Source organism: Tursiops truncatus, chromosome X, assembly GCF_011762595.2.
Source record: "Tursiops truncatus isolate mTurTru1 chromosome X, mTurTru1.mat.Y, whole genome shotgun sequence".
Taxonomy (NCBI): domain Eukaryota; kingdom Metazoa; phylum Chordata; class Mammalia; order Artiodactyla; family Delphinidae; genus Tursiops; species Tursiops truncatus.
The window spans coordinates 113,674,952-113,688,880 of record NC_047055.1 but is presented as its reverse complement, the minus strand read 5'-3'; the positions used below and the strand labels follow the sequence as shown (position 1 = coordinate 113,688,880).

General features: G+C 41.5%; 1 protein-coding gene across 5 annotated transcripts in view; it reads left to right on the top strand.

Moving 5' to 3' along the window:
* The window catches only part of CDKL5 (cyclin dependent kinase like 5), a 182,775-nt gene that overhangs the window by 156,154 nt on the left and 12,692 nt on the right, over nt 1–13,929 (top strand). For all 5 annotated transcript variants that reach the window (XM_033849400.2, XM_033849397.2, XM_073799430.1 and 2 more), the window contains 4 exons: nt 1,736–2,702; nt 7,410–7,511; nt 7,798–7,903; nt 11,597–11,720. In XM_033849400.2, coding sequence (XP_033705291.1) covers nt 1,736–2,702; nt 7,410–7,511; nt 7,798–7,903; nt 11,597–11,720 — 1,299 coding nt within the window. The remainder of the gene's footprint in view (nt 1–1,735; nt 2,703–7,409; nt 7,512–7,797; nt 7,904–11,596; nt 11,721–13,929) is intronic.

The window sequence follows — 13,929 nt, the reverse complement described above, 5'->3', positions numbered from 1 at the left end:
CTCTGTTACCATCATTTAACAGAAAGTGAAACTTTCCTTTCTTTGTAATTTCTTTCTGGGTCTGCCATTTAGTTAGCTCATATTTTTCTTTTTTAAACAAAATTCACATTTTATTTAGGTTGAAATAAACTATACAAAATTGATTTTCTTCACCCAAAATAACAGCAATATCTTCTGTATTATTCCTAGATAAACCGTAAAACACTTATTTTTGTAGGTTTTCTAGGTTTTGCTTGTAAATCAAGATGAGGCAGTAGATACAGTCACGGAAAAAGACAGAAGAAGACAGACAAATCAGTTGTCAGTATCCATGGCCTCTGATCCTGCCAGTTAGCTCATATTTAAGTGACCTTATTTAATGTTGCAATTTTTGTGACCCAATTGGGAGAGATATTAGTAAGTGCGTTTTGGAGATGAGGCCTTCCACACTATTACAGGCATGCTTGATATCAGATACTTTTTAACACTCCTCTGCAAGGTAGGAGGAAAGGATGAGGGCCCTTACCTTTGATGCCTGAACGAGTGGATTCTCATAGACAAAATAGGAAGGCATAGTTTCACAGATTACCACTCTACAGGGGAAAAAAATGGGACTTTTCCTCTAATTAGTGTGCAATGGGAACAAAACTCTCCCAGATCAAACCGTCTTTAGCAATAGCAATTTATGCAGCAAATTTTTTGGAATGCATAGTAAAAAGGGAATTGTGTAAGTTATTGTTCATTTAAAAGCATTCTTACCTATCTCAAACCACAATTTGGTCCTTTAAATAGTTACAGTAGAACAAACTGACCTTGCTGTGATGTCAGCTTCAGCTTTCAAATAGAGGACAGGGTTTTCCTCAGGATTTATATTTTGTATTTTAAACCAAGTAGGAAATGAAGCTTTCAGTCCTAAAGATTTCAGTCCAGATGAAGCCTCAGCCCATTTGTAATAATGAAGTGTGAAATGAAGAAGAGAATAAATTATGTCTTTTGGAGAGAAATTACCTGTTTAGATCCCTGTGATCCAGTTAGAGACATGCTCCTGTTTAGTGTACAGGAGGTATCTGACACTGACATGCCCCGAGTATTACTGCTTCTCTAATACATAAACGTTGATCATCCTGTTTTCCAACAAACCTCACTAGGCAGTTCACACTTCTTTTCAGAGTATCATTTTCTTTTCTTGAGTACCTTGGTAGAATTCTCATTTGTTGATTATACAGGCTAAAGACAAAAGACATTGGTGCTTGTGTGTATGTGCTGTGAGTGTGTATCTCTGAGGCAGGCTGTGAGTTTTACAAATAAAAACGAAGTTCAAGGAACACAGTGATCTGCAAGTCTAAATGTCTCCTTCTGATGTTCAAGCAGACAAAGAGTCATAAAGAGTTTGCCTATAGCTCAGCCCTCTTTTTCTTTGCAGGCTTTCTACAGTACACATGCATGTGAGCACCAACATAGCAAAAGCATGTTTGCCCAGATTATCAGTTAGAAGCTGTGTTGGCAGTAAGTTAGCTGAGCATTTAAGAATGCCAAAGCACTTCATCAGGACCAGTGCTTTGTGGCAGAGTGACTTGATCTAAGCAACTTAATTCTTATTGATAGATTACATGTTATTTATAGTCACATGTTTGAGAGAGTTACTGTTTTTAGTCTTTGCAGTGTTTTAGGTATTTGTTCTTTTTTGTTCTAATGATAACTTTTTGTGCCTCTGCTCTTGAGGGAAACTGATATACTTCTTTCATTTTTGACATAGAAACCAAGCCAGCAAAAGTGCGGCTTTGCAGTCTCATCACAGATCTAACAGCAAGGACATCCAGAACCTAGGTGTGGGTCTGCCCCGGGCTGACGAAGGTCTTCCTGCCAACGAAAGCTTCCTGAACGGAAACCTTGCTGGAGCTACTCTTAGTCCCATGCACACCAAAACCTACCAAGCGGGCAGCCAGCCTGGGCCTACCAGCAAAGATCTGACCAACAACAACATACCACACCTTCTCAGCCCAAAAGAAGCCAAATCAAAGACAGAGTTTGATTTTAATATTGACCCAAAGCCTTCGGAAGGCCCGGGCACGAAGTACCTCAAATCAAGCAGCAGATCTCAGCAGAACCGGCACTCATTTATGGAAAGTTCTCAGAGCAAAGCCGGGACGCTGCAGCCCAGTGAAAAGCAGAGTCGGCATAGCTACATCGACACCATTCCCCAGTCCTCTAGGAGTCCTTCCTATAGGACCAAGGCCAAAAGCCATGGGGCATTGAGTGACTCCAAGTCTGTGAGCAACCTTTCCGAAGCCAGGGCCCAGATCGCAGAGTCCAGTACCAGTAGGTACTTCCCATCCAGCTGTTTGGACTTGAACTCTCCCACCAGCCCAACCCTCACCAGGCACAGCGACACAAGAACTTTGCTCAGCCCCTCGGGGAGAAATAACCGAAGTGAGGGCACTCTTGACTCACGCCGAACCACAACCAGGCATTCTAAGACGATGGAGGAGTTGAAGCTGCCCGAACACATGGACAGCAGCCATTCACATTCGCTGTCTGCGCCTCATGAATCCTTTTCGTATGGGCTTGGCTACACCAGCCCCTTCTCCTCCCAGCAGCGTCCACACAGGCATTCCATGTACGTGACCCGGGACAAAGTGAGAGCCAAAGGCTTGGACGGAAGCTTGAGCGTAGGGCAAGGGATGGCGGCCAGAGCCAACAGCCTGCAGCTCTTATCACCTCAGGTACAACTTAGGACCTTGACCAGATCTGTCGGCTCATCATGGAAAGGTGGTGCGGGGATGTGATGGGGTCAGTGTGCAGTTGTCCCTACAGCAGGAGGTCATACTTTCTTGATAGGACACATTTAAGGAAGCAATACTTGAAGGACTAATCTGTTAAAAAAATTTTTTTTAGTTACTTAAGCTAATTGTTGAGTACTCAACGCAGAAAGCTTTTTTTCAAAATCTGTTTTCCTTTCTTAAATGTTCCTTTCTGGCATATTTTGTTCATATTTTGTACTATTTTTTTTCATTAATTTTTTATTGAAGTATAGTTGAATTACAGTGTGTTAATTATTGCTGTACAGCAAAGTGACTCAGTTATACATATATATACATTCTTTTTCATATTCTTTTCCATTATGGTTTATCACAGGATATTGAATATAGTTCCCTGTGCTGTACAGTAGGACCTTGTTGCTTATCCATTCTGTATATACCAGTTTGCATCTGCTAATCCCAAACTCCCAATCCAACCCTCTCTCACCTCCCTCCCCCTTGGCAACCACCAGTCTGTCCTCTATGTCCCTGATTTTGTTTCTGTTTCATAGATAGGTTCATTTGTGTTGTATTTTAGATTCCACATGTAAGTGATATCATATGTTATTTGTCTTTCTCTTTCTGACTTAATTCACTTAATATGATACTCTCTGGTTGCATCCATGTTGCTGCAAATGGCATTATTTCATTCGTTTTATGGCTGACTAGTATTCCGTTGTATATATGTACCACATCTTCTTTATCCATTCCTCTGTCGATAGACATTTAGGTTATTTCCATGTCTTGGCTATTGTGAATAGTGCTGCTGTGAACATAGGGGTATGTGTATTTTTTTGAATTATAGTTCTGTCCAGATATATGCCCAGGAGTGGGATTGCTGGATCATATGGTAGCTCTATTTTTAGCTTTCTGAGGAACCTCCATACTGTTTTCCACAGTGGCTGCACCAACTTACATTCCCAGTAGCAGTGTAGGAGGGTTCCCTTTTCTCCATACCCTCTCCAGCATTTGTTATTTGTAGACTTTTTATTGATAGCCATTCTGACCGGCATGAGGTGGTACCTAATTGTAGTTTTGATTTGCATTAGAGAATCCTAGTTTGATTTATTACAGAATTCATCAGCTATATGGGTTAGTTTTTAATTTTCTCAAAATTCAGTGTGAGTTCATGGGAATTTTCTCTAATCTCTCCAAACCACATTTGCTTAAATCAAACCCTTTTGCTAATACCTTACTCGATATCTTAACTGAATTGAAAAGTTTTAAATTTATCCAGAACTATAGGTAAATATAACTTCAGGCCAGGATAAATGCTAATTTTCAGTCTTTTGGGTTGTTTTTAAATCCCAAGGCAATGTTTTTAGCATAATGCTGCCTCTATCTTACTGATCTTCAGACTCTAGAACTGACACTAACCTATTTAAAAGAAGCAGCATTCTTGTAACAGAACACATATTTTTAAAATTATATTTTCGTGATATGAAACATTCACCTGCATCAAAGAAATGAAGGTGGAGAAAAACCAATGTTAGAAGAAGAAAAGAGTGTCATGTAGGAAAAGTACTCTCCTTTTAGAAGATACAAAAATTGGTTCATCGGCATGTGTCAGAGCTCCAGAAAATAAGATGGACTGTGCAGTGGGAAGCTTAGCAAGATCAGTGCTGGGGAGGGGGAGACTGTCAATAACTGAGCAGTTGGTATAGCAAAGCAGCTAAGATCTTGAGCTGGAAAGCCCGGCAGCCAGTCCTGCAGTGTGCTTCAAACTCTGTAAATTTGGGAAAGTGATAATCTTTCTGTGCCTTGATACCTCATCTGAGTGTTGTTGTGAGGATTAAACATGGTGTATAAAGCACTGTGTGCCCTATGCCGGGCACAGAGTAAATGTCTTAGTTGTTGCTACTGCTTTTGGGATGATGGGGGCTGTTCTTTAGGCGCTGAATACCTTCTCTATGCTGGGTATTCTTGGGCACTCAAAAGAGTCTGAGACAGGGTTCTTGCTCTTGAGAAATTTATCCTCTCTCAAGGAAGATTAAATTATACATGATAAAAATGAACTAATTAAGAACCACATTTCTGTGGCACTGGCTATAAAAGGTACTTGAGGACAGGGAGAGGTCATTGTGAGCAGGAGCAATCAGAAGTGGCTTTAGGAGCAACTGAAGGTCTTGCTTAGAGCTCAGATGTGGAGAGAGGTTTTGTGGCTAAAGGATGAAGACGTATTCAGGCATTTACTGAGCTAGGCACGATGATAGGCTCTGATGAAAAAGATGTGGTCCCCGTCCTCTTAGAATGTATGGGCTGGAGGTGGTGGGATGACACTTGCCAATAGATAGGTAGTAATAATACTGTAAGGCTGCATGCCCACACTGTGCTAGAGCTGTGTGCACCGCAGGGGCAGAGGGGAACAGGGACAGAGGGGAGTGGCACAGTCCCAGCGGGGGGTTGTAGGAGGCCCCCAGGGGGCAGGGGTGGAATCTGAGCAGAAACTTCTGAGATGTTGGGGGTTTCACCAGTGGAAGAAAGTAGAGTGGACATCAGGAAAGAGGCTCGAGGGAGGGCCAAAAAGGGTATCTGGAAGTTAAGGAGGATAATTGAGACATTAAGTAGCATGGTGAGTTGTGGGATTGCAACTTGGGCCACGTGGCTTGAGTGAAAAAATGCAAGATTTAGAGTGGCTTTTGCAATAATCCAAGCATGGGGTGAGGAGAAATACGTTCTGGACTAAGTCAGTGCCAGTGGGAAGACAGAGAAAGTGTGGGTCTAAAGACCCCTCAGAAGTAGAAACGGGACTTGTGAATTGAAAGATTGAATATAGAAAAAAGGAAGCCTTCAAGGTTTCTCTTCTTGGAGCTCCTTTTCAGAGTAGAAGAGAGGACTTGAAGTCACCTCATTCAACCCCTCCATTGCACAGATGAGCATGCTGAGGCTCTGAGAGGTTAGGTGGATTGCCCGAGTTTACCCAACTAGTTCAGGGTGGAGCTGGGATCTTGAGGCAATGTCCAGGTCCGTAGGCCAGAGCTTTTTGCATCATGTCATGCTGACATATTGAGGTTGAAGAGTGACCCTGGGCCCCTGTGCAGAGATGTTCTCCATGAGGTTGGAAAGACTGTCTGGGGCCCAGGTGAAAGGAGGGGTAGGAGATGTCATGATTGGAGTCAGAGCAGTCGTCAGAGGAGCCCCTCTAGAGAGAAGGGATCATTTAGGGCCTAGAAAGATCTCTAGAGTCTGGCAGCTACACATAGATGTTACATGGAGGTCAAAGCCAGTAAAGTGTGTTAGCATTAAGCATAGTGTAAATAGAGAAGAAGTTAAAAAAAAAACAACTATACCTTGGAAAATGGGCAAATGGACTGGCTGTCTGAGAGTGCTAGAGAAAAGGCTTCATGAACATGGTGGAAATAAGCTAATTATAAAACAATAACTGTCGGCTAAACACAGATCCAACTGTTACTGAATTTTAAGTCCAGTTCAGGAAATGCAGTGCCAAGCTGCAAGAAAGTACAAGTTTAAAGGCACAAAGATGGCATATGGCTTGAAAAGTAACTGAAGCTGTGAATAATGATGGGAATCACTCTCCTGCAAAGTACTGTAGGCACCTTCAAGAGCAAGGGGACTGGACTGGCTCTGTCGCTTAGAGTTTATGTTAGATGTAGAGGTCTTTGTAAACAATGCATGTGATAAAATTCAAATGAGATCTTGTCACAAGGTAGAAAGAAGAAAGGCTACATTGGGTAATTTCCTGCCCAGAATCCTTTCGTAGTACATTTGGGGAGTGAGGGGAAGAAAGAGAAAACCATATTTTAAATCTCAAATAAACTGGTTTTGACACACCATGTAAGGCTCAAAAATAATTTTCTGTGCATAATATACAGATATGCAATTGAGCTAGCTCCTCTGAATGGCTTGGTAATTTTATTCCTTAATCTTTTTTTTCTGAGGTTAGAAAATGCTACTTTTCCCCTCAATGAACACGACTGTGGACCAAGGCTGCTTTTAGCTTGTGACTCACTTCCTTGAGAGAAATAGGTAGTGTCTCCGGAGATGAGTGCTGTCGTGATTATTAAGAAAATACATGAAGTATAAGTACTTTTAACCTAGAGAAGATTAAGAAGAGAACTTAAGTACAAAAACTGCGGTAGTTAGGGAATTTTTAAGACAAATTATTAAGGGTACTGATTCAATTCCTTGATATATCCAAAGAACATTTGTTTTCATCTTAATCTGCCATGTAAGTCCTTCATGAAATATAATTTTGCATCTGTAGTTCTTTTTTGAGAACTCAGCCTAAAATCTGCTAGAGAAATTTTGGATTAACTAACAGAATCTCTATTCTAATTGAGTGCTGCTCAGACCATGACTTTCTAGATATTAGGAAGATAATTTTCTTTATTTTTAATAATTAATTGAACTATTTTCAGAGTAATTCATTCCCTGCTTGCATTAACTTTAATGAGAATTTCACTTTCCATCTGTGTGACATTTGTTTGACTTATTTTACATTCATCAGATGATTCACTCTTTTATAGGACAATTTGTGTTTTAACCAATTCACATGTTTAATTTTAGCCAGTTAAGGTACTGGTTATACCAAATAAAACCCATGGCGATTTAGGTGATTTTCATCCCTAGGAACAGGACACTCTTATAAATCCTTTGAAATTTGACTTCCAGCCCGGAGAGCAACTGCCTCCAGAGATGACTGTGGCGCGATCTTCCGTTAAGGAGTCCTCCAGAGAAGGCACCACTTCATTCCATTCACGGCAGAAGTCTGAGGTCTGAATTTTCTAGAGCTGTTACCTTGTACAATAGAACATGTCTGTAAAGATTGGTCACTCAACATCATTACAGTCTACCTTGTAAGATTTATTCGTACCCAATCTCCCACAGATTATTCGAACTGGCTTATAAAGTAAGCAGTCTTCCTCATGCCATAATTCTGAGTTTTCTCTTAAATAGATCCCGGAGTAAATTATAGATCAATTAGGCACCTTTCTACGTTCACAGGTTGCCTCATTATCTCTCTGTTGTTTACTTTTTGTAAACCTATTTTTTATCTCAGGGTGGAGCGTATCATGACCCCCACTCTGATGATGGCACTGTCCCCAAAGAAAACAGACACCTGTACAATGATCCTGTTCCGAGGAGAGTTGGCAGCTTCTACCGAGGTAAACCCAGCTCCTAGCACCCATCAGGGTCCTCTCTTCTCTCCCCCCCACTACACATCCAGGCTGCACTCTCCCCTACATTTCACTGCCCTGACTTCCGGTAAGTGTCATTCTTGCCTGCACTACTGCCTTCCACCTCGTCTCCCTGCCTTGGTTCCCTCTGTCTTAGTTCAGACCCTTGTGGCTTCTGACTTGGGTACTTTGAGTAGCCTCCCAACTGCTCTCCCTGTCTCTAAGGTCACCATCAAAACGGTCCCTGGAATGATCCTTCTGAAGCTGTGTTCTGACCACACCACTCATTCATTCGATTAAGTCATAACATATATATTTTTAAATTTATTTATTTTTGGCTGCGTCAGGTCTTAGTTGTGGCACGCGGGATCTTTCTTTGTGGCACGCAGGCTCTTCACTGTGGCACGGGGGCTTCTCTCTAGTTGTTGCGCGCAGGCTCCAGAGCGCGTGGACTCTGTAGTTGCAGCGCGCAGGCTTAGTTGCCCTGCGGCATGTGGGATCTTAGCTCCCCGACCAGGAATTGAACCTGCGTCCCCTGCATTGGAAGGCGGATTCTTAACCACTGGACCACCAGGGAAGTCCCAAGTCTTAAAATATTTATCGATGTCACTTGTATGTCTGACACTTCTAATTTAGAACATCAGTGAACAAGACAGCCAAAGGTCTCGACCCTCACAGAGTTCACATTCTCATGAGGAGAGAGCAACACTAAATGTAATAATTACATAGAGCAGTAAAAGATAATAAATGCTACAGGGAAAAAAATACAGCAGGACAATCCATTGCCTCCACCCCAGCCCCAGTCCTCTATCTCTCATCTGCTGAGAGTCCTCTGGCGACTTCCCATTGGCATCAGGACAAAATCTGAGTTCCCTAAGATGGCATTCTAGACTTTCTCTGCCCTGGCCCTTGCTATCCTCTCCAGCTCCTCCTCCTCCACTCTGGTGCCCAGCCTGTGGGACTCACACAGGCCGTGCCCTCCTCTGACCTGAATGCAGTACTCCCCCTGCTTGGACAACTTGTTTCTGTCCCTTTTGAGATTCTGCTTTGAGGTCCTCTGCAGTGTGATGGCTTCCCTGCCCACCTAGGTGAAGTGAAGTGTTCCCTCTTTTGTTCCGCCCATGGCCCTGTGTCTCTAACATGACACACACCACATGGTACTGATTCTTTGTTTGCATTTCTCTCTCACAAGGTTACAAGGCCCTTTACCTTTTCCTCTTTTACCGTCATTGACTAGCACACTGCCTGGCAATTTCATAAATATTTGTTGATTGGATGAAAGAAAATCTTCAAGTGTACTTGCATGACCTTAAAAATGTGCTTTTGGGCTTCCCTGGTGGTGCAGTGGTTGAGAGTCCGCCTACTGATGCAGGGGACATGGGTTCACGCCCCGGCCCGGGAAGATCCCACATACCGCGGAGTGGCTGGGCCCGTGAGCCATGGCCGCTGAGCCTGTGCGTCCGGAGCCTGTGCTCCGCAACGGGAGAGACCACGACAGTGAGAGGCCCGCGTACCATAAAAAAAAACAAAAACAAAAAACAAAAAATGTGCTTTGATGTTTGACACCTGTAACAGATGTTTCAGTGGCTGAATGGATTTAGGACAGATTGAGAGAGAAAGGTATCACCTTTAAGGAGCTATGTAGTAATAGAGTGGGAGCCCCCAGGAATCCTCAGACCCTAGTGGTGAGACTGGCAGTAAGCCCACTCAGTAAGCCTCCTGAGTCCGTGAGGCTCAGCTTCTCAAAGCCTCCTTCAAAGGTCACCACGACCTTCTACAGTTGCCACATCCACACTGCCCACCTTCTCATTATTCTGTTGATCTGGGAGGACAGCTGGAAAGGGCAGGAACTGGGGGGTAACACGGACAACTGCTTGGTCATTTTAACTAGGAACCTGAGCTAAATAAATGCATACAAGTGTTATGCAGGACATAATGTATATTGAATGATTAGGCTACTCTGTTCCCTCCTAGCCCAACCTTTGAGAAAAGTATAAGGCATTGAATATGCCTTTTGATGCATTTATTATTCTTTTTTCTGATGCCATGGGTACTTTAGAACCTTATGGGACTAAAATTTTAATTCATATTAAAGTTAATTAAACATGGGACTTCCCTGGTGGCGCAGTGGTTAAGAATCCGCCTGCCAGTGTGGGGGACACAGGTTCAAGCCCTGGTCCACGAAGATCCCACATGCCGTGGAGCAACTAAGCCCGTGCACCACAACTACTGAGCCTGCGCCCTAGAGCCCGCGAGTCACAACTACTGAGCCCGTGCACCACAACTACTGAAGCCCGCGCGCTCTAGGGCCTGCGTGCCGCAGCCACTGAGCCCACGTGCCTAGAGCCCATGCTCCACAGCAAGAGAAGCCACCCAATGAGAAGCCCTTGCACCGCAATGAAGAGTAGCCCCCATTCACCACAATAGAGAAAGCCCACGTGCAGCAACGAAGACCCAACACAGCCAAAAATAAATAAAAATTTTTTTTTAAAGTTAATTAAACAAAATATTGTAGTGTACATATAAGCAAGTCTTTTCTTCTCTCACTGTAAGTTTTACGTGCAAAGTGGATCATACATGTTTTATTTCTATAGATGTCTGGAGAGTATACTTTAATATTAAAATGTTAACTAAGTTTTCAATTAATTAATTAGTCCTTGACTTCTAGAAACACGGTTTTATTTTGATTGCAAGTGAATTAACTAGGTTACTATCAGCAAAGCCCCTCATAATCGACTTCACTGTTTGGCAGGAAGAACATTTTTATTTTAGAAAGTCCAGAAATAGAAGGAAAAGATTTAACTAGGTGAAACATTTGGAGACATTGCTTGTTTCAATCATGCTACTAAATCTAACTGGATAAAGATTTAGTGGTATCATTGAAACGACAGATTTTTTAGTATATTTCCCATTTTCAGTCCTGCTGGCCAAGAGTCAAGTAGTATGGTGTCATTTGTCTTTATATACAGCCTGTATATTCCTTTTGTGATGAAATTTGCAATATATTTTCATTTATGACCAAGCTTAGAAATTGATAGAAAAAGATAATACCCACCCACCTCCCAAAGAAAAGCAGAAAAGTATTTACTCACATACATTGTGGTTTGTCTTTTTGTTTATTCCTGGATTGAAAACTTAGAGAAAAATAGTATTTTTGTAAAAATAACCAAATTTCTTTGGAATTGAGTTTTAAAAAATATAAAATTGATGCCACCTTCCAAGTGGCAAGGGTTAAACTGTAGTTTGTGTATTCCAGTACACATACTGTTAAGAATCACTTCACACTAAGAATAGATTTTACGTAGTTGGGCCTATGATGTAAGAAAGCCTCAACTTAAAAGAATGTCAAAACAGGGAGATGGGGATCATATTCATACTTTTAAGTCTCCTACGATGTTCTCCAGTTTATCAGCTGATACATCAATTTATGCCTTGAATATATATTGCCTGGTGTTAATTGACCCTTGCAAGTTACTGTCATAGGCAGTTGGAGGTGGGGGGAATGCTCCCTGGAATGCCTCCAGCCTCAGAAAACATACGAGTTATATGAAGGGCAAATAAGGATTTTGACTTATCTTTTTGTTAGTTTATTTTGTTTGTGTGAGAGAAAGTGCAATAGAACAACCTGAGAACTGCTTTAACCAAAAGAGTATATCAGTGGCTTACTTTTTCTTCATTCAGTGCCATCTCCACGTCCAGATAATTCTTTCCATGAAAATAATGTGTCAACCAGAGTCTCTTCCCTACCGTCAGAAAGCAGTTCTGGAACTAATCACTCAAAAAGACAACCGGCATTTGATCCATGGTGGGTATTTTAGCTTGTTTTTACTCTTCTTTTTTCTAATTGTAGATTTTAGATTTCATAGAAATTCTGGATAAAACTTTTTAGCGTTCTTTCCCCTGCTAGGCCTTTCTTTCTAAAGAGAGATTGTTTAATAAGGGAAATGTGATTTGTCATTATTTGTAATAGTTTCTTTCATGTTCACCATTTATATTAAATACGATGTAAAAGAAAGAAAATATCCTGGGTCAGTACATACCTCATAAGTCTTCCATCGCCTTCTTCTGACATGATTGATGTCCTTTGCTGTCTTCTCCACTTGTTGCTGTTGAATCATGTAGGAGACACTTTGCTTAGCTCTTTGTGTGCACTGTCTCACTCAGTACTCACAATCAGCCTTTGAAGTAGGGGTGCCTCCCACTCTCCAGATGAGGAAACTGCAGCTTAGAAAAGGTAAGGAGCCCGCCTGGTGCTGAACAGCCAGAAACAGGGAGGAGGGAGCCGGGATCTAGACCTAGATGCATTCTGACTCTGAAGCTCATGTCCTGTACTTCTGTGCCGCCTGACTTTCATTCAGGGTGAAAAGAGAGAAATAGGGGAACAACCCTTCATGCTACCACAAAAATGTACTGGTAGTCAGAGGATAAAATGATGTGCCAGTTTTGCTTATCCTTTAATCTTTGTGTCATGTGTAATAAAAATTTAAGGAGAGAATTATAACATACATCAAGTCTCATTAGCAGATCTTGTCTTAGGGGTAGGACTATTTTTTTAATAATGTAGACTTTATATTCTCAGCTCCCCAGAAAGACTTCCCAGAATCTAGATGTGAGGGGTGTTTAAGTATTTCATACAGCTGCTAAGCTCCCCACCAAGAGAATAAAATGGTGCCTCATTGTAACTCACTGAATTGAGAACGAGACCAATCTGTCAGATTCCATCTCTGCTGTTTACTGCCAGAATTCACACAATTTGGACCCTGTTGGCAGGGTTATATCAAGGTTTCAGTGTTACCATGCCCTATGCGGAAAATAACTTACTTTTTTTTACAATAATAAAAACGGTTTTCTTAAAGCTATAAATACTTTTTCTTTTGTAAGCATACTTTATATCTATCGCCTTATTTATAAAATGAGAGTTTTAACATTAATGACTCAGAGGTTAGACCCTGGAAATAGGATATCTTGACTAGTGTCACCTTTTGGCCATGTGACCTTCAGTTCTCTGCCCCTCAGTTTCCTTGTCTGTAAAATGGGCTAAGAATAGCACCTCCCTCATTGGGTAAATACGATCGTTAAATGAAGTCAAACATCAAAAGCATCTAGAGCAGTGCCTGGCACCGTTGTGACTTGTTAACGTTAGCAGCCGTGGTTTTTGCCATTAATGTTCTCTAACTTCAGTATGACTTGCCAGGTGTCTCGTCTCCACTTACTTTGCTGATCAACTTCAGTGCATTCTTCCAACGTGTAACAGTAGACAAGATCTATACATTAACCTGAGAGCACAGGTACAACTTCTTTAAGTTAACGGCGTTGAGAGTTTTCAAGTGTGGTTTTGACAAGCCGTGAGAATAGTGTCTAAGTTGTGAGAACACAGAAGTTCAGATGGAATTGTTTTTCGTCTTGGTCATTGCATGATGAAGTGGTGATGGTTTAAAAGTGCGTCGATTGCATGTTAACGTAGTCCTATGAAAATCAGGTAGGTCAGATCAAAACTAAATCCAAATGTGGGATTAACAGTCTTAACAGCATATTGAAAAAGAAAAACAAAACAACTTAACAGCATATTGTTTCTGTCTTTTTGATAATCAGTTTAAGTAGAGCTTGTTTAGACCTGGATATGTGTAGAAACCTAACAACAATTGTTTTAAAAAAGAGGCACAGTTGGGATGCTGAACTTTAGATAAGTCTTCATCAAGTCATCTTTACTCTGATACTGCTGTTATGAGGCTTGAGAGAATTCCAGAATTGCCAGGGATGAATTGGCTATATTCTTTTGTTCCTACTACCCCTCATGATAATGCTGCTATGATAGTTCTCCACGCATCATATCTAACTTAGTCTAAGTCATCCATTAAGCTTGACTTGTCTTGGATTTTTTTCTTGAACAGTATCTCTCATTGGTTCACCATATTTATATTTGAGAGAAATGCCTTTTGATAACTGTTACAAAAACATGAACAAACCATGGTGACATAGTGAATTGCTGTTCCTAAATTATCACCTACCTAAGA